The 27,415-nt window shown below is 42.6% G+C and overlaps 2 protein-coding genes across 3 annotated transcripts; one reads left to right on the forward strand and one right to left on the reverse strand.

Annotated features, from left to right (window-relative positions):
* Positions 1 to 1,391: 1,391 nt before the first annotated feature.
* harbi1 (harbinger transposase derived 1) lies at positions 1,392 to 12,167 on the reverse strand. Its single transcript, XM_080024284.1, has 8 exons — positions 12,135 to 12,167; positions 11,718 to 11,813; positions 5,893 to 6,061; positions 5,240 to 5,442; positions 4,794 to 4,881; positions 3,778 to 3,988; positions 3,120 to 3,295; positions 1,392 to 1,784 (listed from the first exon to the last, which is right to left on the reverse strand). Exons 3-8 carry the CDS (start codon positions 6,055 to 6,057, stop codon positions 1,584 to 1,586), a joined length of 1,044 nt encoding a protein of 347 aa, XP_079880410.1. The 5' UTR covers positions 6,058 to 6,061; positions 11,718 to 11,813; positions 12,135 to 12,167; the 3' UTR covers positions 1,392 to 1,583.
* Positions 12,168 to 12,293: 126 nt separating this feature from the next.
* On the forward strand, positions 12,294 to 27,342 carry atg13 (ATG13 autophagy related 13 homolog). 2 transcript variants are annotated; one of them, XM_080024280.1, is made up of 17 exons: positions 12,294 to 12,658; positions 15,101 to 15,181; positions 15,751 to 15,831; positions 17,029 to 17,148; positions 17,876 to 17,922; positions 18,495 to 18,635; positions 19,325 to 19,365; positions 19,786 to 19,882; positions 20,608 to 20,715; positions 21,943 to 22,036; positions 22,150 to 22,233; positions 22,609 to 22,718; positions 24,037 to 24,175; positions 24,312 to 24,389; positions 24,720 to 24,830; positions 25,039 to 25,167; positions 26,826 to 27,342. In XM_080024280.1, exons 2-17 carry the CDS (start codon positions 15,110 to 15,112, stop codon positions 26,901 to 26,903), a joined length of 1,530 nt encoding a protein of 509 aa, XP_079880406.1. In that variant the 5' UTR covers positions 12,294 to 12,658; positions 15,101 to 15,109; the 3' UTR covers positions 26,904 to 27,342. The 2 variants fall into 2 exon arrangements, with proteins under 2 accessions (XP_079880406.1, XP_079880407.1); XM_080024281.1 differs by having other exon boundaries at positions 12,294 to 12,538.
* Positions 27,343 to 27,415: the final 73 nt, after the last annotated feature.

Raw genomic sequence — 27,415 nt, forward strand, 5'->3', positions numbered from 1 at the left:
TGAAGGTGTTGCAACTGGTCCAACAGGGCGATTTTTGTGCAAGCAGCAGCCTTAAGTTGACAGTACACCTGTGACGTTGACGGTATGCCTACGAGTACACCAGAGTACCGTTCGGCTACAAGCTCGCTCTGCGGGTGTTTTCCCGCTGCGTCGAGACTGCCCTGTTGCCGCTGCATCGTCAAAGTGTCAGGATCCTGACATATCCCGACAACCTCTCCAAGTCTCTCCATGGAGCTAGCGGCCGCTCACACCAGGCTCCTGATCGCTCATGTCACAGACCTGGGGTTTGAAGACCACTCCCATACCCAACCAGCAGTTGGGTCTTGGACTACAGTTGGGCCCGACTGTCCGAACCACTGAGGGCGGGGTGGCGGCATTATGTCCACCCATGGGCGTGTTTAGGGGGGGCTCAGTGGCGGCACTGGCCATCATAAAGCTGCTCAGGCTGCTGAAGGCAGCCCACACGGTGGTGCCGTTAGGCCCCCTACACATGTGTTATAACCATTGATGGTTTGGACATCCCACACCTGCCTCCTGGAACTGGAGACTGTTACTGATGCTGAAGCACTTCGAACCCCTGATACAGGGCCAAGATGTGCAGATCAGGTTACGGTAGCTTACATCAACAAGGGTGGTGTGAGATCGCCAGCGTTCCATTACGCAACCGAGAGGCTGCGGAGATTGCTGCTGCTTACGGCTTCGCTGTCTGTCAGCGAGCCACATCCCAGACCATCTGAACGTGGGGGCGGACCTCATGTCACTGGACCCCAGTGGGGTAATAGTGGTTTCAGAGAACGAAGGGGGGCACTTCCGGTGTTTATATACAGAAGGCATCCTGATTGGCTAAAGCAAGTGCATGTGATGAATTTCAGTAGTTCCGCTACATGGGGTTGGATGTATACCAATAGGAGCCCCTAAGGAACTACGCCTTCCTCATACAACTGAAGTTACAGTAACTTGTTTTATTTGATGTACGTGGTCCCAGAGCGCACTTCCAGATTGTTTGCCTTCGGCTGGTAAGTGGCAGTAAGCCACGCCCCTTTCTGAAGACGTCACAGAACCGTGTAGTTTTGTTAGGTTTGTTTACGTGTCGGACATCGTTATTACCAGTCATTACCTGTAGTATCAGTATTCAGATAATAAATATTGATAAAACACTTTTTTTAAGGAGCATCAATCTTAAACCATTTTTGATTTAAGGTAATTATATTTCTATAGTTGATTATTTATTTTACAAAGCCTGTGTGCACAATGGATGTACAATTGTACCTAATATATATATATATATATTTATAGAATATATTTTTTTATATTTCAGTGCCGGAGCATCCAATGCAAAAAAAAAAATCCCAAAAAAACAAAAACAAAGCAGCAACACTATTACAGACTGGTCACTTGCAGCTATAATTTATTCCATTTTCAGTTTCATAAAATAAACCAGATATTTGAAGTAAGGTGAATCAGGGCCACATTTCTTTTCGCTTGTACTGTATAAAAAAAGGAAAAAGTCGCAAAAAGTCATTACCAGCCGTTCTGTGCAAAAGGTCCGCAGTAATATGAGAACTATCACATAAATAAGCCGGTCAACTGAAATGTTTGAGTATGAGTTCCTTGCGTAGATTCTCTGCCTCGGTGTCTTCCTCTCCAGGCCGCTGCTCGGGCGTCTCTGGCTGTTCGGGATCGTCTGTCCTCTCCAGGGTCCAGGCGTCCAGGCCGGACTGCAGTGAGGCGTTGTGCAAGACGCAGCACGCCAGCAAGATGGATGAGCTCTTTTCTGGAGAGTACTAAGCCATAAAAGAGGGGAGAGGAGGTAACTATCACAGTGCCAAGTGTCTGAAACAAAGAAATCCCATGGTGCTACACCGCTATGCTGTTAACCACTAGAAACGCCTCACACACAGGACCGTGCTTATATTATTATTATTACCGACTTATAGTTGGCAATGCAAGATGCAAACGATTCTTTTGAATGAGTCAGCAGTCCAACACTCCAACTGAGAATCTTCAATTCACCAACTGAAAATAATCACTGAGGACTAAATTCAAGACTAAGGCAAAAAAAGTTCTCGGCCTTTGCGATTATTCGTATTGAATGTGACAGATTTACACTTCACATTCCACCAAAATAAATAATTTGGACAGAATGAAATGATTCTTGAGAGAATACCAACCATTCACACCTCTGAGCCATGAACTGAATCTTCTGACCAAAATGACCAAAAATTGGCCTGGGCCAGGCGTCCGCCTGGAGATGTAGGACACACCGGGTTTAATGGAGAGACTGTCTGGCTCGTGCAGGTTAAAGCCGAGATCTAAAAGCATTAAAATATTATTTTGGAGCACCTTGTGCGTTTTGGGCGTTCTCAGTAATTTCCACTTGCAGCCCATGCCGGGGGCGTGCACGTTGTGGAGTGCAGTCTGGATCTGAGACCTACATCTCAGTGCTCCAGGTGCGCAACCTGGAGGAATGCTTGCTCGGTTCTGGTGTGGAAAGCAGAAACGCTGTCTGGAAAAGCGACACCAAAAAGCAAAAAGGCAGATTGGATGACTGACAAAGTCCTGTTAAAAAGTCACTCTGATCGCGCTGCGGAGCTCTGAGCCACAGCGTCTGACACGTGAAACAGAGCACAGCGAGGGACGGGGAGGGTGTAGTATGAGATGCGATTGGCCAGCCCAGTATCAGTAGAGAAAATGAACCAATGAGCTGCTCTCCCTGCTTTATGGTTTGGCCGTTGAACAATCTTTTATTTTTTTTAATTAAAAAGAATATCGGCCCCAATGTGCGCCAGCCCACAAGGAAAATGCCTGGTGTGCCAGATTACCAGTCCACCCCTGCTTCTGACTCTTGTTCATCGTTCAGGACTTTCAAACCAAACCAACAAAGAGTTGGCAATTCGAAAGACTCTTTTTACTGAGCGAGTTGTCAAGAACCCAATCTTAAAAAAATAAAATAAAATCAAACCTTTCATCACTACTTATAGTTCTGACTTTCAGTGTGAATCTTGAGCTCGTTCCGAATTAACACAAAGCTGCTTTTCTGCTGGAACCGATGAATTGGTGCAACCTTGCAATTTAGATTTTGCAACACAAGAGCTAGTTTCCATTCCCTTCTAGAATACCTGCAGGTATCCCCTCGAGCTGTCCAAACAGCGGAATCTGGTCTGGATGGCTCGGAACGTCCGGTCCACGATCTCGTGCGTGGCGGCATGAGCGAGGTTGTACTGGAACTCTGCAGGGGATTCTGGGTAATACACAGGGGTCAGCAGCCACTTCTTGATGGGGTAGCGCCGGTCGCCTATAAAAAAAAGAGTTTGACATCTGAGTATAATCCAGCATATTTTCTTTTCCTGTAACGTTAGATTCTCAGAAATGCCTCCAATTTACCAGAAAATATTAAATTCAACCCTTGGTAAGGAAGAGTTTTTACAGTCAAGTTTTACATTGCATTTGATCGATGTTCAAATACGTAGATCGCTCGGACCTTTTCATTTTAAGATACTTTATTCATCCCCAGAGGGAAATTGCAGTGTCACAGTGGCTCACATTAAAATAAGCAACAATAATAAAGTCATAAGAATAAATAAAGAAAATGGCAATATGCAATAAACCTAAAAACATTTTATTACAATATGAGAAAGACAGATGAGAAGAAATATGAGAAGAAAATTACTCCTAAAAATATACAATCAACAACAATAAACCATTAATAAAAAAAAAATTAATAATAAATTAATAAAAATCAACAACAGAAAACAAAGCTTAAAAGCTATTACTCACCCAGGAGCCAGCTGTCGTGCTGTGCGTCCTGCAGCAGCTTGTAGACGGCGGATCTTTCCAGAACCTCCGTGTCCTGCAGCGCTCCGGGCCACTGGGTCTCGGCGCTCAGCAGCAGACCCCGGGCGTCGCAGACCAGCTGGCAGCCGACAGAGTGGAAACCTTTCTTGTTGACGTAGGATGCGTCCTCGCTGTTTGGGGCTTTGATGGAAACCTAGAAGATGTAGCGGACAGATTGGGGGACATTTTGGAAATCCCTCGGGAGGATTTACCGATATCACGAGTACAGCTACACTGTTGAAAGATAGTTTATTTGTCAGATCACATCAAAATGGCCGATAAAGTACTTAGAATTGAAACTTGAATAAAATGGCAATATGCAATAAATCTAAACATTAACTACAAGATAGAAGACTGGGAATATGCAATAAACCTCAAATTGAACAATAAAAAGGTACAAATTGGAAATGTACAATCACACACACACACACACACACACACACACACACACACACACACACACACACACACACACACACACACACACACACACACACACACACACACACACAATAAACCTAACAATTGACAATAAACCTGAACATGAAACAAAAACAAACAAATTGCAAATATCGGAAAACCTAAAATTGAACAATAAGAAAATATATACAATAACTTAAAAATAAACCTAAGACAATAAAAAATACACATTTTTTCTTGTTTATTGTCTTGGGTTTTTACTGTTTTGTAGAGGCAATAAACAACAAACAACTAATAAACCTAAAGATTTACTGGAAATACAATACACTTAATGATAAACGTGGAAAAAAAAGTGGCAATGTACAATAATCTAAAACGATAAAAGAAAAAACACAAACCTAAAAAATTGCCTAGAAGATTAAAAAAAGATTCAATATACAATAAACCAACAATTAAAAATGTGAAATATACAATAAACCTAATGAATAAACTATAAAAAATAAAACAAGGCTCAAAGTGAACAATAAAAATGGGGGTACCTGAACGCAGTCCAGCACCCCGAGGACTCGTGGGATTCCTGCCACGCGCTCAAACTCCTGCACGGACTGCTCCCTGCTGGCCGGGTCGCTGGGAGGGGAAAAGGTTCAATATTCTCATTTATAAACCACAAGGAACATTTATTTAAATAATCTCCAATGACCTTCCACTCACTGCCGCAGTTTGACAGATGCTGGAATCAGAATCCGTTTATTCCGGCAGGTAAATTTACATATACGAAGAATTTATCATGGTGAGAATTGGCACATTAGCATGAAAAAAAGCACAACAGTCCAAAAAAAATATGAATAATGATCAAATAGAATGAACAGTGAAGTAATAACTTGAAATGTCATATACAAATAGTCAAAAAATAAAAACTAATAAAAAACAGAAGTCAGATAAAAAAAATATAAAAATAAGTGCAGTGAGTATAGCCATTTCCGACCTGTTGAATGAGATGAATTCGGGGGCCTTTTCCACCAGCGCTCGGGTCACGTTGGTAACACATCGCGACATGGACGCCTGACTGATGCCGATGGCGTCGCCCATCGAGGTCTGGAATGAGCCGGTCGTATAGAAACCCAGAGCAGCCAAAATCTGCACCTCGGGACTGATGGCTCTGGAGCGCTGGGTGCGTCTGCACAGAACCTAGAGCATCGAAAATAACCGCAATGTAGACACGAGGCTTTTGCCAATACGACTGGGAGATTTTCGGGATCCTTAAACAATATCTTCATCTACTGGAAGCTCGTAAGAACACAACTTACAACCGCCCCGTTGAAATACTGACCCAATTCCCACCCAACATTTCTACTGGGTGTGTTTATTTGCTTCTCCTGCCAGTCCTAGAATTTAATGCCACACTATGTATGGATGATGATGATGGTGGTGGTGGTGATGATGATTATTATTATTATTATTATTATTATTATTAATAATAATAAAAATATGTTCGGTTTTATACAGTATAATTTTGAATATTTACCTATTTTTTACTAATCGGGGATCAGATTTGATATTCACAATGAAATAGAAGCCATTCTAAAAAGGGATTAAGACCCGGATTCCAATCTCTCTGTTCCGGCGCCCTCAACTCACATCTCTGAGCAGCTCCACAAGGGACAGGATGAACTCCCTCGGGAAGCCGAACGTCGTGAGGAGGTAGTTGTCTGAGACTGAGTCCAGGTCGAAGCGGTCCATGGTCTTGTGGCCTCGCCCGTGGAGCAGTAGGTCACAGTCCAGGATCGCTATGGGGACAGCCATGGCTCTGGAGGGGGAAGGACAGGGTCAGGGGGGACTGGTGCCTGTCCAGCTGTGGACGCGTGAGAGAGAAACTGGATCAGGCGGCCGGCTTAGCACACACAAACTATATGCAACAACACAGCAACTGCAGAAAAGTCTCTCGATTTACCACAATGAGCATCGATAACCTCTAGTCTGACATACAGTATACGGGCCGTTTCGCAGACAGGGTTTAATCTTAATCAGGACTAAGGTAATCCTACTTAAATGAATGCAGAATTTTAAAATGGCCTTTGAGACGTTGCTTTATTTATGAATTAGATCTAGACTTTTTAGAATTTTTTTTTTTTTAATTTTATTAAAAAAAACTTAACTCTTATTTTATTTAAAAAGTTTTACTTCCTCCTTATATTTGCCTTGTTATTTTATATTTTTATGCCCACTACACAGTTGTTGCCTGGGTGGAAGAAATTCTTCCGCAATGATCAGTGAGGTTAATCTGCTCGCTACAAGAAAACAAAACTGAGAATATTCAAGGTGATTTATCCTGCAGAATAAAGAGAAAGGTTCAGCACTGCTCCAAAGCAGTGTTCAGACCAGTCTAATCTTATTTCTGATCAAGAGGGCTTTATACAACAGAGGGTGTGGCTTGGGTCAGGAGTCATTTACAAGTCTGTGTCCCTCAACTGTCTCCCTGGATGTTACATCAAACAGTGAATTCACAGGAACTTGTAAATGACCTGGCAGACGTGGATTACAATCCCTTACAATGCACCTCCAGGCTCCCCTGTGATTATTCTTCATCTCCTTACAAGGTAAACAGGGCCAAATGTGATCTGGTTATTCCGTGTTAGAATTGACATTGTAGAGAGAAAGAACATTTCTCTTTACATAAAGTTGGGGGGGGGGGTGGGGGGGTTCCTGGGAAAACAGAGACAACGTTTTGTCCTCATTCAAAATAAATGATCGAAAGCATTTTTCTCTCACACCCGTCGTGCCCCAAGAATTTCATTGTACCGAATGACCTTGTGTTGTTCTGTTCACTAGACAAAGAAAACACTTGGAACTTTGAAGACTAGGACGTCACAGACTAAGATCATGAAGGACTAGTCACCTCCTACTGTCTGGTCTTGGTGCTGGTCTTAGTCCAGATAATCCTCAAATTGACCTGGAGACGGCAACTTTTTTTAATTTTTATTTATTTATTTTTTACTATGACTAGGGCAATTTTAAACCATGACATGAAAGGCCGTTTCAGATAGCACAGATTAAAAGTCTGATTTGTTCACATTCAAACCTACTCTATAATTTGCTAGATTTGGTCCGATTGATGAGCAAGTTGCAACCAAAATTTGTAAACAAATGACATGTGGTCGTACAAGATTCAAGATTCAAGATTCAAGATTTTTATTCGTCACTTACATATACATACTTTCATACATATATGCAGTGAAATGTAATGCAACTCACCCGGTGATAACACACAATATGTCCAAGGAAAATTTTCTAATAGCCCAACTAACTGACTCCTAAACATAATACAGTAAGTCGAATACTTATAGAATAAAATAAAAATATATAGAATAAAATAAAATACAATAAAAATAAAATGAAATAAAATGAAATAGATGGAGGGAATATGCTTATGTATATGGAATAGGCAATTATGTATATACAGATATGTGCATTAAAGTGGCATGTGAATAAAGTGAGGTAGTGTTTGGGATAATACAGCACAGTATACAACAGTACGGTGCAGCAATACGGCATCACGAACAACCCTGAACAGTGACACAGTATGTGGTACAGTATGCTACATACAGTACAGTGCGGTAGTGGAGCCTATGTGTGTGGCTCAGTGAGGACCCCTGGTGAGGTCAGCATTGACAGTTCTTATGGTTTGCGGGAAAAAACTCCGTCTCAGTCTCTCTGTTCTCGCTGTGTGGCTGCGGAGGCGCTTGCCTGACCGCAGCAGCTGGAACAGTCCGTTGTTGGGGTGGTGAGGATCCTTCATGATCCTGCGGGCTCTTCTGCTACACCTCCTGGTGTATAAGTCCTGCAAGGGGTGGGGGGGGTAGTTCCAGTGGTACGTTCAGCTGAACGCACCACCCTCTATTCACCTCTGTCCAACATCTATTGGACAGAGGTTTCCCGAGGTTAAATTGATCCGAACAGCGGTGACGTCACCGCTTGCGCTTTGCCGCATGCACTCTGTCATCTTCCATTGTAATAGTGTGAAGCACAAACACTAAAAAGCAGTAACACAAGCAGTACTCCAAAACTGGAAATGAAAATGGACAGCTGTTCAACTCAGTACGGTAACACTGATCAGGCACACTGACAGTCCTTTTCACAGTGTTTAGCATTGATATCGCTGTGCGTTCACACATCCATTGTCCAATGTCTGGGCTCTTTACTCGTGACCGCCGGTCAGTCCGATGTGTGTCTGTAGATGCGCTTGGCTTTTCATTCATAAAAAAAACTCTGCAGTCTCCAGTAGCCTTCGTTTTAACAATAAGCCTTGTAACTGGGGTGGTGAGGAGGGATCATTTCAACGCGTTATCCAGAAAAAGAAAATAAAAAACATGAATCAGAACCAGACCCTGGTTCACTTGGAACCCGACCGAGTCCCGTCTTCTCAGGAGCACCATGGTTCCATTGTGTGGTCCACACCAGAATTGGAATGTGTGTTCTCACCTCTCCAAAATAACTGCATCAAGAGGGTAAACGCACCATTGTTTGATTTAAACTGACCAAACAGAGAAGGTGTGAAATCACCCTAAGATTGGGCCTAATGGGACACTGCAATTTCCCCTCTTGAATGACTAAGGTGTCTAACTAACTAACTAACTAATCTCTGTCCACAAAAACCACCCCATAATTAGCAAGCACGTATTCATCAAATTAAGATGTCTTCAAATTGTCCATCCTACAAATGAGCAGATTTTATCTCAAAATTGGGAAAAAAGCTGATGATTTATTGTATACAGAAAATAAAAACAATGAACAAAAAGCTTGGTAATTAATCCATAACAGATAAATTTACAGTAGTTAAAGAGTTAATAGGTAAGTATTAATTAAAGGGTTACATCAAAAATATTCATGACTAATCAAATTACTTTTTACATCCGCAATTGCTTTTAGTTTGTGACCCAGATCTGCCAATATTGTATTGGTAGTGGCCAGGGCCATGTATTTAGGGGGCTAAGCTTCAACTACAGGGTCTGTGGGCATAATCAAGAAAATCGTGATACTCATTTTATTCCAAATTGTGAGAGGGAGTTGCACTCAATTCAGTGCTCTGTCCACTGACCATGGTCGCTAAAACGGGCCACTGGTTACTACCACTAGAGGTGCTGAAGCTAGTGGTCCCGACCGGTTAGTGAGTGGTCCGTGGAGTGGGTTTTGTGGTCCGTCCTTGTGGCCTGGACCAATTGCTCAGTGGTCCTAGGTACCAGATGTGTTTAGTTGCCAGATTGGCTCAGGGTCATTAAAGAAGACGTAAAATATTTTGATTTTTGGTGTTTATTTGTCTCCGTCAACAAAAACAATGCATTAATAGCTAACAAAAGTGGACCATGCGGCCAAATTAGAGAGGGGGCGGGGGTAAGACAGAGGAGGCGTGCGGTGGATTAGGACCAAGCGATGGACCACTAAGCAACTGGTCCAGACCACAAGGACCACAGGCATACCACGTGACACACCACTGAGCAACTGGTCTGGACCACAAGGACAAGAGGCTGCTCACTGCAGAGCCTAGGTCCAGCACCCCAACTCAGAATTAAATAAAGAATAAAAAGATATATAAAAAATTGTGTACAGATGGGTCACTTTGTACATCAAATATATTAAACATATTCAAAATCGACATTACAAATATCAGGTATTGTTAAACTATCTATCTCCAGAAAGATGTATTTTTTAGATGTAAATATTGGCATTTATATTTGTGCTAATAAATATTGGTCCCAGATTGCAGGAAGACATTTTTGCACAGCACAGAATTAAATACAGACTATATATTTATATATTTTTTACATTAATATACACCAATCAGCCACAACATTAAAACCACCTGCCTAATATTGTGTATCTCCCCCTCGTGCAGCCAAACAGCTCGAACCCGTCAAAGCATGGACTCCACAAGACCTCTGAAGGTGTCCTGTGGTATCTGGCACCAGGACATTAGCAGCGGATCCTTTAAGTCGTGTAAGTTGTGAGGTGCGGCTGCCATGGATCGAGCTTGTTGTGCCACAACATCCCACAGACGCTCCATCGGTTTGAGAGCTGGGGGGTTTGGAGGCAAAGTCAACACTTAGAACTCTTTGTCATGTTCCTCAAACCATTCCTGAACATTTTTTGCAGTGTGGCATAATCCTGCTGAAAGAGGCCACTGCCATCAGGGAATACCATGGCCATAAAGGGGTGTACTTGGTCTGCAACAATGTTGAGGTAGGTGGTACATGCAAAGTATGCCAGGACCCAAGATTTCCTCACAGAACATTGCCCAATGCATCACACTGCTCCCGCCGGCTTGCCTTCTTCCCATAGTGCATCCTGGTGCCGTCTCTTCCCCAGGTAAACGACGCACACGCACCCAGCCACCCACATGATGGAAGAGAAAATGTGATTCATCAGACCAAGCCACCTTCTTCCATTGCTCCACGGTCCAGTTCTGATGCTCACATGCCCATTGTAGGTGCTTTCAGCGGTGGACAGGGGTCAGCATGGACACTCTGACTGGTCTGCAGCTACACAGCCCCATACGCAGCAAGCTGTGATGCACTGTGTGTTCTGACACCTTTCTATCATAGCAGCATCAACTTTTTCAGCAGTTTGTGCTGCAGTAGCTCTTCTGTAGGATCAGACCAGACGGGCTAGCCTTGGCGCCCCACGTGCATCAATGAGCCCATGGACGCCCATGACCCTGTCGCCCGTTCACCAGTTGTCCTTCCTCGGACCACTTTTTGTAGGCACTACCCACTGCATACTGGGAACACTCCACAAGACCTGCTGTTATGGAGATGCTCTGACCCAGTCGTCTAGCCATCAGAATTTGGCCCTTGTCAAAGTGGCTCAGATCCTGACGCTTGCCCATTTTTCCTTCCAACACATCAACTTCAAGAACTGACTGTTCACTTGCTGCCTAATACATCCCACCCCTCGACAGGTGCCATTGGAACGAGATGATCAATGTTATTCACTTCACCCCTAGTGGTAGTAACCATTGGTCCGCGGACAGTCCACTGAAAGAGTACAACTCCCTCCGACCATTTGGAATAAAGTGAGCGTCACGATTTTCTTGATTCGAAATGCGATCACGACTCTTTCTTGATTCTTAGGACCCCAGGCGCTGTGGAACGCTAAATATAAGTTCATTCGCATTGCATGGACGAATCAATGGCCGCGGAAAAGATATTTCGATTCTATTTCTGTGGGCTGTGTCAAAGCTGTGCCAAGTGAGTTGGGGGCTGGCAGGTAGTAGCTGCAATCAATCGAGCCCGGACGTTATCGTCAACGAAGCTCAGCTGACTGAACTGGCGACGCGGGCGGCGCAGACTGGAGTGTCCCTTTAATACGCAGACAAACCAAACACAACGGCGTAACCATGTTGTGTCCAAATGTACTATTTTGCAACGAAACCAAGGATATTAAGTTTGGAATGTATCATCAGTTCTTACCTTCAAGGACGCAAGACAGTCCGTGGTGCACAGCCAAACGAATTCACAACTTCCGGTCTGTGGGGCAGGGTCTTTTTTTTTTTTTTTTCTTTACAGCTGGTCACAAATGATCAGATCGACTGTATTTAATAGACTTATAATAACAGCTGGCACAGTCGGGAGGAAAAAAAAAAAGTAAAAGATAAAATGAAGATACAACGGCAATCACTAAAATGATCTTAAAAACCGTAATAGCAGTGGTCGTGAAGTGACGTGCTGTGAGCCTCGGGAAGCAGCGCCCAATAAGCGTTAGCAAAACTCTAGTTACACCACAGCAATAAAGCGTCGACTACCGTGAGCGATGATATAACTTTTATCCTGTGTTTTTATCAACGCATTGCAAAATGCCTCATGTTTTAAGGAAACGCGAGCGCCGACCTTAGGTTGTCTTCTGCCAGACGATAGCGTTTGTTTACGTTTATTTCCAGCGGACGACATCCGGTACGAGGCGGTCACGGCGCAAGAAAGAGACGCGTCACCACCCAGCGTGAGGTCGATATCAGCAGTTTCCCCTCGAATATTCCGTTCTATTGCAACCCCGCCCCGCTAGAAACTATGCGTTAACCTAGGGGGGGAAAAAAAACGGCCTTGTCTTTCGATGCGACATTTTAATCGATGAAGGGGCGATATTTGGCGTCTCTGATTTGTCCGTTTGGCCACATGGAGCGGCGAAAGCGGCGACGGCAACGTGCTGTTATACAAACACGTCGTCGCGAAGAAAAACAAAGATGGCCGGCTAGCAGCGCCGTCTCGACCTAGTTGTTTGGACGCCCGCCTGGCTGGTGAGTGTAGGAAACGGGCCGCGTCACCCATTCCCACGTTCACTTCGGAACACAAGGAGGAAGAATTCACCCCGGGGGGCAGAAATGTTCTCGTAAAAAGTCGACGTTTCGTGACAGTAGGTAAGTGCGTGCGGGCTCACCGACGGTGGCGGCGTTTGCCCAATTAAAATATTTTATCAGCTAACGACGGGAGATTGTAAATGCACCCAGTGCCGATGCATTTAATCCGCAGGCGGGACATATTTTATTTGACTCATCGCGCCTACGACACCCATTCAAGATGTTGCTCGCTGAAACGTTTGTAAACACGCTGCTTTGGGTCTTTCCGAGACGGCGAGCTGCGTGCGCGCCACTCCGATCGGAGTTACGATTAATCGTTGTTTTGTTTTACGCTCCCGCGGCATTCATCTCATTTAGTCAATCGTATGGCGATCAACGAATGAATGAAATCTTGCGGTCGTGACAGCCGAGGGCGGTCTGGACGGAGACGTGTCGTTAACGGTCCTTGGGGTGCTTGAAGTGCTTGAATTTCGTCCTCAGGAGTTTTAGTTCTGGGATACCTTGAAAATAGACCCTTTTGTGCTGAGGTGCTGGAGTAGTCCTTGGGGAAATGCGGTCATGGAAACCCTGTGTCCCCCCCCCCCCCTGGTTTTGTCGCTTTAACGACACAGGTGATGCCAGGGAGATGTACATTAAATAGAGAGAGAATAGCCAGTGAGAGTAAGATTGTGTTTTAATTGAAGGTCACATTGAAAGTGTATCATTTGTTTTGCGTGAAGTAGTGCTTAAAAAAGTACTTGTAAGAGTTAACAGATCATTTGGATGAAGATGGAATCGTTGTTGTGACTGATCGTGTGTGACAAGAGGAAACCATCATGGTCGTTTGTAGAAGATCGCATGTGCCCTCGTATAGTAATAATGCTAATGAATAAAGTGTTGTATGTATTATTATTATTATTATTATTATTATTGTTATTCTCCTAGCTATTGTCCGGCTGAAAGGGCCCGGCGCTCAGAAACCACGAAAACCCACGGACACAAAACGAATTATACTAATATAATATAATCATAATATAATTATACAAATGATATATTGTATTCGGGGTAGTCCAGACATGCTGTGGTCAAAGTTTGATTCGCAACGGACTATATCTGTAGGAGGAGTTTGAGCGGCAGAGTGCTTTGTGACATCATCGTCTATGTATGCGCAGGGTATGACTCTGAAGAGGCTTTCACATTGGACGCAACGCGCTCTGAACTCCACTGGTGTGTATTGGTTGCTCGGCCCAGAGCGCCGAGCAAAGTGGTGCGGCGCAACCAATACACCCCATGGCTGTGGGTGGCTATGGGCAGGAGATGGACCCAGCCCGAGCAAACGTGCGTCTTGCCCACCTAATCACCATGCGTACGTGCATCTTGCCCACCCAATCAAAAGTCGAGAAAGCGTTCCAAATTTGTATCAGGTCAAGAAGAGAGACAGCAGGAAGTGATGATGTGTTCCACAGGAACTCGATAAATTGTAATTTGTGTCGGTAGGAATTGATTCTTCGTTCTACGGAACTCGCATAATTCATGTAACCCCCCCCCCCTACCCCAGTGAAGCTGTGAAATGTATGTTTGCAAGGGTTTGAGTAAGTCAACATATTATTTGTGGTTTGCAGGGGGTTTCCAGTTTACGTTGTGTAGTAGTACGTTAGTGATTGTTTTGTTCCGTTACTTTTTGTTTTTCAAATTGGTGCAATTGCTGCGACTAACCTGGACCCCGTGCATTGCTGTCTGCAGTTGTTATTATTATTATTATCTGCTAAATGTAATGTAAAATATTATTATTATTAATGTTACTATTATTATTTTATAGAGCGCTAGCAGCACCGCACACATACGGTACTATTATTACTGTCAGCATAAACCCAGTTGTCATGGAACCGCATGTAAACATTCTGGGGAATTCCCCACACAGCCCCCCCCCCCCCCCCCGTACCTGCGGGCTTTGTGATGACGCACACACACACACACGGTGAGGCAGGACACAGGATGAGCCAGCCACTGAGCCGTCAGTTACACACACATGCGCACACATACACTCAAGCACGTCCAAAACCACGTCTAATGTGCAGAAGCAGTGGGGAAAAGTTGAACAGCAGGGGGAGGTGGTAATACAATGGTACAGCATGCAAGCGTCACTGAGGATATTTGGGCAGATAGGACTGATTTCCTACACCCCAAGGGCCCTGATAAGATTCACCATGATTTAATTTGGCCTGGCTAAAAACAACTGTGTTTGATGTCGATGATATCCACTCGCCGCAGTTTCAAAATGAAAGCCTAGCACGACGAAGAACCGTACACTTCAAAATACATATTCATAGAACCTCTGTCCACTCAAAATGGACCGCAACCGACATTTTAGCATTGGGAGCCACCTGTTGACCCTGCTATAGAGCCCATATCAAGGTCATGTTGTTATATTAGTCTCACAAGAGAACCTGCTCACTTCCCTTCCTAAAACTAAAACACTAAAACACTTGTCTTCCTTAAATGGGGTTCCTGTTGTGATTCCAGAGTTTTGCCATGATGGACAGTGACCTGAGCCCCCAAGATAAAAAAGACTTGGACAAGTTCATTAAGTTCTTTGCCCTAAAGGTAAAATGTTTTTGTGTTCCTATGGGTGTGAAAAAGCAGATTTTTGTTTATGGTCAAATATTAAGATCGTTCAAACTCATTACTGCTACATTTTTTTGGAATATTATTATTAATTCCCCAATATTATTATGCAATATTCAAAAATATTTATTAATATTTCGTATATTTATAAATTGCTAGTTGTTGTGCAGCTACTAATGATTATGTGCAATATATTAAATTCATTCATTGTATCAAATTTATTTATAGATTAATCTGTAATTACTCTTTACCCCAAAATAGTTTGTTTTGCCTGTGATGTTACAATGCTAGCAGCAGTCCTAATAATAGCAACAGTAACAGGAATAAAAAGTACAGATGATGATACATTTTTATTTTTTTAATAAAATTAAAAAAAATTGCTTCTCATTAAATAATATATAATATATTTCACATTGTAAATAATATATATATATTTACAAAAATGCAACAAGGTTATTTATTTCTTAACTATGCTTCCTGTTTTCTGTTGCAATCTATTATGAGTGCTAAGGTTTCTTCTCCCTCTCCGCTTATTTTTAAAACTTCAGACGGTCCAAGTGATCATCCAGGCTCGTCTTGGAGAGAAGATCTGCATTCGCTCTTCGTCTTCGCCCACCGGCTCCGACTGGGTAGGACGATCTTCTAGCCTTCCTTCACTTCCTGCTGTAGGATCCTGTTTCCTGTCCACTTTGCCTTTTCCTCTGAAATTACTTAATTTGAAATTTATGATGTACTAGTGTATCGAACACCATTTGAGTCTATATTGAATAAATAAATACACAAATAAATATGCCTATGTAATAAATTCTGAAACAAATAAATGAGGCAATAAATATATAAATTTGTAAATATAGTTCAATAAATCAATTGTTTTTTTTATTTTAAAAAGGATGTTTTTCAGAAGACAATTTTCATTAATTTCGGGGGACCTTTATGTCATAATTCACCAATTATTTATTTAAGAGGACTTTTATTTCATGCCACATTTATTTATTTATTTCAGAGCACTTTTATTTCACAACACCACATTTCAATTCCTTATATGCAAATGAATGGGCGTGGCTATCTCACAGATAATGATGGATATTATACTAATATAAATAATACTGAGACTAAGATTGTATTATATTTTAATCAATAAAGATCACATTGAAAATGTATTATATATATTTTGTGTGAGTCCTTGAAAGTGAAAACATGGCGCTTAAAGTGCTTGGCAGTGTGTGAATTTAATTTTGCAATGTCAGAATGAACCCTGTTTTTTTTTTTTTTACATATACAAGCTAGCTCATTATAGACCATCTTGTTACAAAGTGTAGTTCCCGAATTCTCAAAAGGTTTGAGTTAAAAACATAAAACAAAGACCCTGATCGAACAGTTTCTACGTCTGTGTCATCACAATAGAATAGTTTGCGTTGGCAAACAGCAACTTATTTTTGGTTGACCCATAAATTATTTATTTTTCATTATCACATATTTATCACAACACCCACGAGTCGTGAACCATTTGGACACAATAACAGTATTGATAAGAAAAAGGATTTTTCCAAGATCTATTTCAATTCTGTGACGGTGTTCATATCAAAGTTCTGTATCGTGCTTTTCTTACGAATGATCATAATTAAAAATACTTTTTTCACTCTAGCGTCAACTTACCAGTTCTGATGACACATTCTCGCACCAATAGGCAGATTAATTAGATTAGGGTCCGTACTATTGTACCTTTACGAAAAACAATAAAACAATAAAATTGTTCTTGTGTGCCTGTAGCTACTTCTTCTGTTGCTTCTGCTCTGTCTCCCTGACCACTTGGCCTTTCCTCTCAGTTTAATTTGGCCATAAAGGACATCGTAGATGTCACTCATGAAACGAAGAAGGCTCTGGCCGGACAGCTGCCGGGCATCGGACGCTCCATGTGCGTGGAAATCTCCCTCAAGACGTCCGAGGTTACATTTCTGTTTCTCTATCGGTTCATTTAAACTGACTCATTCTTATCGTGTGTGTGTGTGTGTGTGTGTGTGTGTGTGTGTGTGTGTGTGTGTGTGTGTGTGTGTGTGTGTGTGTGTGTGTGTGTGTGTGTGTGTGTGTGTGTGTGTGTGTGTGTGTGTGTGTGTGTGTGTCACAAATGATTCTATTATGTGGGAGTAAGTGGCAGTACTGCCACTTACTCCCACATAATAGAATCATTTTTTTGTATATTTATTTTATTATTATTATTGGCCATTTTCTTGATATATTTGCCTATTTTATATTCTTTTTTCCAAATGGTTAAGCTTTTTTTTTTTTTTAATGTTTTATGCCAATTGTCCGTACAGCATCGCACCAATCTCTACCACCACGAATTCCTATGAGTATTTGTAAATGTGCTTGGCCAAATATTCGATTTTGAAATGTAATTTGTTTGTTTTGTTTTTATTTTGCATATTAAGGGTTTTATATTACACCTTTTTAAGATTTTCTTCTGGAAATATGTAGAAATCTGGACATTTATATTATGCAATAGTGAAAACAAACTGTATTTACATTAGATTATAGTTTTGTTTTGTTTTTACCTTTCTGGGCTGGAACAACTGGGCTGGATTAGACAACTTGACTACATTATTTTATTTGAAATCATAAATCTGCCTTGTTACTCAAAGGGTTAAAAAAAAATGTCGATGCTGTTTCTCTCAGGGAGACTCGATGGAGTTGGAGACGTGGTGCCTTGAGATGAATGAGAAGTGAGTATCGTCAGCTCTCTGTTCGGGTCTTCTGCTTCCTAGTCTCGTGTTTGACGCGCGGACCACGTAGGGAACGAAATCATAATAATTCAAATGCCAACATAACGGGATTTGCGGTTCATCAGAGCCTCTATGATACTTAGAGGTCTAGATTTACTGTCGGGGCTGTTACTCTCGGTTATGTACTGTATGTGCAGGGTGTGGCTCTGCGGGGGACGAGGTGCACGGTGCGGTCCAGACGCCATTGGCGTATTGGTTGCTTCGCGTAGGATCTGTGCCAGATCGAGACGAGAGACAGTAGGAACTGGTGCTGCGTTCCAAGCAAACTCTGAAAATTAGTTTCAACTGATGCTGCGTTCCATGGGAACTCGGGAAAAGTGTAATTCGGCCCGATAGGAAGGGAATGCCGTATTTCGTGGTAACTCGGAAAACTGTAATTCGTGACTAACGCAACTAAACTGGACCCCGTGCATTGCTGCCCGCTTCTATGTTGTTATTATTATTATTTATTTATTTATGTATTATAATTACAGGTTCTTATGGGGTTAATGTTTTGTGTTCTACTCTTCTAGGTGTGATAAGGACATCAAAGTGTCCTACACCGTGTACAACCGTCTCTCCCTCCTGCTCAAGTCGCTCCTGGCGATCACCAGAGTAACGCCGGCCTACAAGCTGTCCAGGAAGCAGGGCCATGACTATGTCATCTTATACAGGTAGGCGGTGCTTGATTGCAGTCTTTCTGTTCCGATGCTATGAACAGAAGAGTAACGGGTGCATTGTGCAAGTTGGAAGATTGCATTTGAAAAGTTTAGGTTCCCATCACCACATATCCCCTCTCTCTGAGCTAACCACCATTATTCCTGCATATTTATTTCAAAATACAATCAGAATGGTTGGATGATAATGAATTGTTACTTATTTTCATGTTTTATTTCAAAGATAATCCCAGGATAGAAAATTGATTTGATTCCACGTCATACTGTAGTTCAAGTTCCGTACAGCTGGCAGGTGTTTTCGGACAAACACTTAATCCGTCCACAAAGACACTTTTCCAGATGGGGGGAAAAACATGGCCAGTGCCAGACAATTTCATTTCAGTACCTTAAGAACATCCCTTAAGATGCTTCAGGATTAACAACCACTAGGGTTCTCTCTGGCTTTCACTACTTTATCGGTTTTTGGCACCATTTCAATTAAATTCTCATAATAATTCAAATTCAACAATAGTCAAAATCAAAATTACTATTTTGGCTCGTGGTTAAATTTTTGATTGCCTTTATTACGCTGTTTTATTATTATTATTATTATTATTATTATTATTATTATTATTATTGTTATTATTAGGGTTGAAATGTAAATTCCATCTTTTCCTGTCTAATGCTGCTCTTGCTCTCCTGTGTAGGATCTACTTTGGGGAGGTCCAGCTGAGCGGGTTGGGAGAAGGTGATGCCTTCTAAATCGAACTTTCTGAAAATACTTTTTGTTTTTATTTGACTTTATCTGTGGCGCTTCCCTCACAATGTCATTTTAATTCAATTAGCATATGGCCTCTGCTATACAAAATCCATTTGTCAATAGATGGATTATAGGAGTCCATGTAGCCAATGACTACAGTTCATGTAGACTTTTAAATCCTCTTTTTTTTTTTTTTTTTTCAGCAAATCTTGCCACATTGAGGTTATGAAATTTAAAACATTTGAGAATGGAAAGATGATGTTCCATGTCTACACTTGGGTGCTTCTTTTTGTGGTATACATATCTTTACCGATAAAACACCAAAAAGCAATATCGGGAACCAGAATCAAAAAGCGTTCTCCTGGATGTCCCGCTTTCTCTCAATGAGTGTAAATACGCTGTGTGTAGGTTTTCAGACGGTGCGTGTTGGTGTTGTCGGCACTCCGGTGGGAACCATCACTCTGTCCTGCGCCTACCGCACCAACCTGGCTTTCATGTCTAAAAGGTGAGGAACGACTTCAACATGTGCATGTTCACTAGTATTTATTTATTGGTGGATGGTGGACACCACATAGATAAAACCAGCTACATGAACCCTTTTTCTTTTTTTTTTTTTCCCCTCTCCAATAAATTAAGATACGATATTATTTAATAATCAAATTACACTATCAAATAGATTAAATTATTCTTAGTGTAGAAATATTTTATTTACCAAAGAAATGTTTGCTTTTTGTTTTTTTTAATGTTTTGTTCCTACAGCTGTACAACGTTGCAATTTAGTTAGAGTGGGGCGCCCTCCAGTGGTGATGTTGTGATATTTCACAGAAGCAAGGACACTTACCGGGCTTTCGTCATGTAAATAAAAATGTCCAAATAACACAAATATTGGGAGTGTTTACAGAGTTGAGGATAAATATAAACAGCATGTATCTTTCCTTTTATATATAAAAAAAACTAAAACTTTGCAATCTACATTGATCTAAAGGTTAAACCAATTAGTGCGCAGCGCAATTAAACGTTCCAAAAGCTGTGAGTGAAGCCTGCGACAGTGTCTGTAGCCACCCCAACTGGAAGCCTCGAGGCCCTTTTACCTTTTTTTGCTGAAACGACAATAACATAATTAGGGAGTAAAGCAGAGTTACTTTCTAAAAGGGTTAGAACCACGGTCTTCCTCCTCTTTCCCTTCTACACTCTTCCTTTGCTTCCTGCTACGCCCCTTCCCTCCTCCAGACAGTTTGAGCGCTCGGCTCCCATCATGGGGATCATCGTGGATCACTTTGTGGACCAGCCGTACGGGAACCAGCTGCCTGGCGCCATGGGCCAGCCCTGCAACTACAGGTCGCTACGCTGCTCAAACTAAACCCATGACAATCCACCCCAGATGACATGGCTATATTAAAATTTGAATTTTATTTTGAAATATTTAATGAAAAAAAGCCTATTGTTATTGTAAATATTTCAGAATGGCCATGTTTACAACGCTTCTGCTGCATTTTACTTTATATATATATATATATATATTTTTTTCCCCCAAACGATTTCCAAACTGATTACACCAAATAGCTGCATTTGATGCTTTGACTTGTTCTCTACTATTGATCACTTAGGTCTAAATATTTATTCCCAGAGATCCTCAATCAAGATACATTAAAGTGTTGATCATTTTGGGGAGCTTGTAAGATGCCACTCAGATTTGGTCTCTAAAGTTAAAATGATTAACGGGGGTCATTGTATTTCTTCTAGAAAGTGCTTTGATAACATCCATTTAAAGTCCAAGGGTGAGCCGCACCAACAAGGTTTAACTTTTAGCCTGGTTTAAATCAAAGTTCATCTATTGATCCTGTTGCACCAAGCGCTCAAGCTAGTTTCGACTTTAACTCTAATCTTGATTTGAATGTTTTTACTTTAAACCAAGATGAACATTAAACTTGGATTTAAACTCTGATTAGCGATGGACCTTAAACCGCCACTTGAGGTGGTTCAACTGAAAGAAATGCAGAATTTCTGTGGTGGATGAACCGAAAATACTGAAGGGGGGGAGAAATAAAGAATTGATAATTGAATTGATAATGCAGCGATGAAGGTAAACAGAAACATTTGATCCGTTGGTCCCTGTTGATGGATGTGGGCGGGGCTAAGTTGGGGGCGGGGCTTCAGCTGTTTATTTGCGACACGGACGCTATCTTATTAACCATTCAAGGATTTCCAGCAGCTAGGTGGTAGGACTCTCTCCAGGTTGAATAATCAGTACAGACAACCAGAAATCCAGATTTATACCGTCTTATACCTTTTTGACTTTTTTAAATTTCATTTTCATTTTTATTTATTTTTCCACATCGTTGCCTCCTCTAAAATTATCAGCTTTAGATAGTATAAAGTGTCTAGTTTATATTAGCTTCACATTAGCCTCCTTGTTTTCTAAACACAAAAATTGTTTAATTTATTCATCTAAAGTTACATTTAATTTAGTGCATCCCACACTAAACGTATTTCCCCAAATTCCTTTTGTAATCTGGTGGAGAATCACTCGTACCATTTAAAGCATTTTCTTTTGCGTGTGCACAGAGCCCCGGGTGTGGAGGACGGAGGGGCACCGGCAGGAGTCGAGGACTCCCAAGAGATCTGCACCACCTCGTTCTCCACCTCCCCTCCTTCCCAGGTTAGTGGATGCAAAATAGGCGACGGTAATAACAATGACAATAAAGTCATGAGAATAAACCTCAGAATTAGATGAAAAACCAACCTGCATCTTGACATGTCTTTGTCCCTCAGCTCTCCACCTCCAGAATGTCCTACCAGCCTCCATGTCTGGCAGGAGCTGCTGAGCTTTGTCCACCTGCAGCCAACCCCCACCAGGTAACACCTCCTTTTTAATTCCTATTGGATTGATTCCGTTGTTCTCATGTTTAAATTGTAAAATGGTCTAAAGCTCTTCTCAAGGTTAGTTGGCACTGTTGTTTTGCCATATGTAACTGCTGCACCCTTTGACCTCTCACGCTGAAGGAGAACACAGCAGTCTGCCTCATGACATCGAAAACCAAAACACAGAACATCGATTGTGATTCAACGAAGGCATATAGTGCCCTCTGCTTTGTAACCTACTCCACTAATGAAACTACTGAGAAAAGAAAATTCTGTTTGGATCTGATCGATGATGTGATGCCTAGAAAGCTCTGCTTGGCGCTGGACAGCCACTTATCAGAACTAACCACGATGTGTGCGTTGTTCCAGGTTCTGCTCACTGCGAAGGAGGGTGGCGTAGCGCTGGCTCCTGTCCAGCACTCGCACGCTGTGGAAAACCCAGCGACGGCAGAACAAACTCTCACTACACCGTGCAACAGGTGAAACTGTTCATCAGCGGCACTTGTAAAAAAAAAACAACAAAAAAAACCACTGTTGTCTATATGTTTAAAAAAAAAAAAAATTATATATATATATTTCTTACCTTTCTACCTCTGATTCTAATACTAAATTGTCCGCTGGCATGTCAGTCCAGTTTTTTTTAATAGTGTGGCATTTTGTGGAAGTTTTTAAATATCAAATGTCTCTGGCGAGCAGTGTTTTTTTTTTTTTTTTTTTTTTTTTTGTTTTTTTTTTGTTTTTTTTTTTTGTTCGTTCCTTCTGGGCATTTAAAGTATTTCAGGTAAGCCGTATCCCAATTCTTACCTTCAACCAGACCAGATCTGAAAGTGCTAGAATGAGTTCTCCCAAGGCATTAGGAGTTGACAGCTTTCATTTTGATTGATGATTTTAAATCATAATCTTAAGATTTTTAAGAATAAAATTGGTAAAATTCAACAATATTGCCGAATGAGGTTCCTTCTGAATAGCACCAAGACGTCAGCAGCAGATCCTTTAAGTCCTGTAAGTTGTGAGGTGGGGCCCCCATGGATCAGGCTTGTTGTTCCAGCACATCCCACAGATGCTCCATCAGATCGGACCCTAACCCCGGTCGTCCACATGATGCAGAAGAAAACGTGATTCATCAGGCCAGGCCACCTTCTTCCATTGCTCCATGGTCCAGTTCTGATGCTCACGTGCCCGTTGTAGGAGCTTTCGGTGGTGGCCAGGGGTCAGCATGGGCACTCTGACCAATCTGGAGCTACACAGCCCCATACGCAGCAAGCTGTGATGCACTGTGTGTTCTGACACCTTTCTATCATAGCAGCATCAACTTTTTCAGCAGTTTGTGCTACAGTAGCTCGTCTGTATGATTGGACCAGAGGGGCTAGACTTGGCTCCCCACATGCATCAATGTGCCCATGTGCGCCCATGACCCTGTCGCCGGTTCACCGGTTGTCCTTCCTTGGACATCTTTTGGTAGGTACTAACCACTGCATACCAGGAACAACCCACAAGACCTGGCGTTTTGGAGATGCTCTGACCCAGTCGTCTAGCCATCACTATTTGTCAAAGTGTCTCAGATCCTTACGCTTGTCCATCCTCCCTGCTTCCAACACATCAACTTCAAGAACTGACTGTTCACTTGCTGCCTAATACATCCCACCCCTTGACAGGTGCCATTGGAACGAGATGATCAATGTTATTCACTTCACCTGTCAGTTGCTTAAATGTTGTGGCTGATCGGTGTGTGTTCAATAGTAATTTAAAAACTTAAATGACAGTAAAATGTAACACTTGTGTGTGCTCTCCCTCCAGTGATGGCGACGGTCTCTCTGTGAGCTCGGCACGGAGGAGTCACGACGACAGGAGCGTGTCTCCTCCGTCCGACCCGCTCAAATCCCTCACTTCCTTCACAAGGAAAGTAGGAGCCTTCGTCAATAAGCCCAATTCCCAGGTAGGCGCTCCTCTAGCCCTTTTGCTTTTTAATTAAAAACAATTACATTGTTATAGATGCTTCGTCTTTGTTCTGCAGGTGTTGATGTGCCGGCGTCGTTTAACACACGTGTGGTGATGTCATGTGTGTACTGTAGGTCACAACAATGGCTCTGGACTTACCGTTTGCTGCGTTCGCGCCACGAAGCCTGGACCCGGAGGACAACGACCCCATGGTGAATTACTAAATATAATATGAATGAATGCGGTACCACAGAGTCAAATCTAACAACAGATCTGAGGCGGGGAGCAGTTGAATTACTAAATTCAACTTTTAACAGCTTGGTCACTTAATCGGTTTTACAGTTAATTAAAAACAGCGTGATGGACTTGGATGTGTAGTATAGATATATTGGGCTGTTGTCGCTGCAGCGCCCCCGCCAGGACAAACGGCCCCCACATTACAGTCGCTATTGAGGGTGTCAATGTGCCGCAGCCCGCCAGTGGCAGTGGGGACATGTTTCGGTTTTGGACGAAGGAGTAAAGCTGGTGTCTCTCTGCTCCAGATCCAGCCTCCGGACTCCCCGCCCTGCGCCTCCCCCCAGCAGGGCAGTCTGCACTCCCAGAGCTCTGAGGACATGGGACGCCACCAAGACGACTTTGTCATGGTCGACTTCGTAAGTAGGAGTGTGATGCGTAACGAGCACTACAGGCTTTAGACAAATCGTACTAAATTAGGACGCAAGTGTTGACTGGTAATGTAAGACAAGTACAGGATATGTCGTCGGTAACAGACCAGTACTGTCAGGTCAGTTTAAGACTCACTGATGTCGTGTGTGTGCGTGTGTGCGCGCGCCGTCTTTTCACCGCGCGTCACACCTGCAGAAACCGGCGTTCTCCAAAGACGACTTGTTGCCGATGGACCTGGGAACGTTCTACAGAGAGTTCCAGAATCCTCCTCAGCTCACCAGTCTGTCCCTGCACATCAGCTCCCAGTCCATGGCCGACGACCTGGTACGTGTGCGACTTCACCCTGGAAAAGGGACCGATCTCGCGGCATCCCATCAAGCGCCATTTCCAGCGCGTTGTGGTGAGATGTGTCTTAAGAGGTTCCTGAGGGAGCGCTCGAGCAGGAAACAGGAAACTGTCAGCGCCTCTTCAATCTTATATCCCTCATAAAAAAAATTAATAAATATATAAAGGGTTAATTCTTTCTCCTCTGACGACGACACAGTTTTTAACAGTCAAACAGACATGTTTGATATTCTGGACGTCAGTCTACAAATCAACGCTTGTCCTGTACTGCCCCCTGGTGGGAGTCCAGTGTAGACACCGTCACAGGAATGTACGCTGGCCATGTTTTTTGGTCCTATGTGGTTGTGGACTTTGAGACGATGTGTGGAATTCTACTTCCCTCATAAGCAGTTCACAACTTCACTTAATTGTCAGGTGACATTCTAGCTTAACTGTTTGAGCATAGGAACGTTAAAGGCAGTTTTCATAACGTTTTACACAACCCATGTTAAAATAAACGGGGTTGAGATTTTGGCTGAATAAGCGCCAAAAGATAAACAACTCAAACAGACAAACCTTCAGGTCTATGTCTGGAAAATTCCAACGTTGCTTGATGCAGTCACCTCTAACTTTAGTAAGTATTTATAACAGTTGCGCCGAGCTCCGTGACCAACAAAGTGCGTGGTGACGTACGTCGCATCGGGTTACTGTGTTGCTGTGGTCACTCGGTGTCTGTGGGCGGCGCTTGATCAGTGAATTTGCACTTCCAAAATACGTTACACCTTCCCTCCGCTCAAGTTTTTGGGACGGTTCACGTACCAGAAAGCCATGAGTTCTGGCAAAACCTAGTATTATATTAATATTTACAGCGCCTGATTTGTTGATTAGCAATACCGGAATGTATTATATTTCCTTGTTTTGAGCATACACAGTGGTGTTTTCCCGACCCGGAACATTCCCTTTTTCTGGCATTCGTTTTTTTCCGTCAAAACTTGAGCGGAAGGAAGGCGGGACGTATTTTGGAAACGCAAATTCACTGAAGAAGTACCGCCCACAGACTTTGAGTGACCCTGTCCACAGACGACACAGCGACCAAAAGCAGCCAGCCTAGCCAAGCCACCAACACGACCTACGTTGTTGGTCACCCACGGAGCTCGGCCTTCGTCATTTATTACATATTGCCTTAGTTATTAACAAACACTTTTCGTCGCTTTATTGTAATGGGGGAAGATGATTCATTGACTGAATCGCTCGTGTTCATCCACTTTGCTAAAGAATTGTCCAGTTCCATTGCCATATTTAACGGCCATTTCATCCCTAAATTATTTTTTGGGGGGGATTATTATTATTATTTTTTTTATGAGGGCTGTAAGAGACTTGGGAGGTTGTGACAGTTTCCTGTCATTGCCTGCTGTAGCCCCCCCCCCCCCCCCACTACAACATGTGGTACTGCATATGGAGCTTGTACGGCATGAAGAATTTAACACATTTCTGGGGTGTGTACTCATGTAGGGTTAGTTTCGGTCAAGGATGTTCCTACTGTGCGCTAGTCTCTTCCCCCCTTTTTCTCCCGGGGTCCCGATCAAACCATAATTAAAACAAAAACAACAGAAACTGATCAAAATAATGTATATATTTTTTCTTTTCTGTGTGCGCAGGACTCTCTGCCGGAGAAACTGGCGGTGTACGAGAAAAACATAGATGAATTTGACGCTTTCGTCGACATGCTCCAGTAGAAGGAAGGACTTGAAACAAAGCAAGGAGACACTCTGAACTGGAAACACAGACAACTTGGCAGGACAATGGATGAGAAGGACTTAAAAAAAAAAAAAAAAAAGGACTAGAGGCTCCCATGCTTGGGCACATATACACTTTCGGTTGCAAGGGTGAATAAAAAGTAGACGTCGTGTGGTTTCACTGCATCTATATAACCGCGATGCACACGCAAGGTAGTTAAATGTCTCTTAAACAGTCATGTCTTGATTCCAATCCATTTGTACACAGCCTGTAATCTGTATCCCTAGTAAATAAAGTATCACACTAATTTACCACGGGTCCGGTTGGCCTGGTTCTGTGACGGTCACAGCACCGATGTCCGGCCTCCAGCGGCAGTTGGTGGGTCTGGGTGTCCTCGGCTCTTCCGGGGCGCTCTGGACCTCGTCAGTCCAGCGTCCGACACAAACTGCTGAGCAATGTTCGAATTGCAGAAAACATGTCGAGAACGTCCACCTTCTTTGTGGTCTAGAAA

The sequence above is a fragment of the Zeus faber genome (assembly GCF_960531495.2).
Source record: "Zeus faber genome assembly, chromosome: 2".
NCBI lineage: Eukaryota > Metazoa > Chordata > Actinopteri > Zeiformes > Zeidae > Zeus > Zeus faber.

Coding starts and splice junctions, on each gene's coding strand:
- harbi1 (XM_080024284.1), bottom strand. CDS start 6,057: ATGGCTGTCCCCATAGCGATCCTGGACTGTGACCTACTGCTCCACGGG. Junction 4,882..5,239: donor GAATTCATCTCATTCAACAG/GTCGGAAATGGC, acceptor TTCCCCTCCCAG/CGACCCGGCCAGCAGGGAGC. Junction 3,989..4,793: donor GGGTGCTGGACTGCGTTCAG/GTACCCCCATTT, acceptor TACATCTTCTAG/GTTTCCATCAAAGCCCCAAA.
- atg13 (XM_080024280.1), top strand. CDS start 15,110: ATGATGGACAGTGACCTGAGCCCCCAAGATAAAAAAGACTTGGACAAG. Junction 19,883..20,607: donor CTGGCTTTCATGTCTAAAAG/GTGAGGAACGAC, acceptor TCCCTCCTCCAG/ACAGTTTGAGCGCTCGGCTC. Junction 22,234..22,608: donor CTGCAGCCAACCCCCACCAG/GTAACACCTCCT, acceptor GCGTTGTTCCAG/GTTCTGCTCACTGCGAAGGA.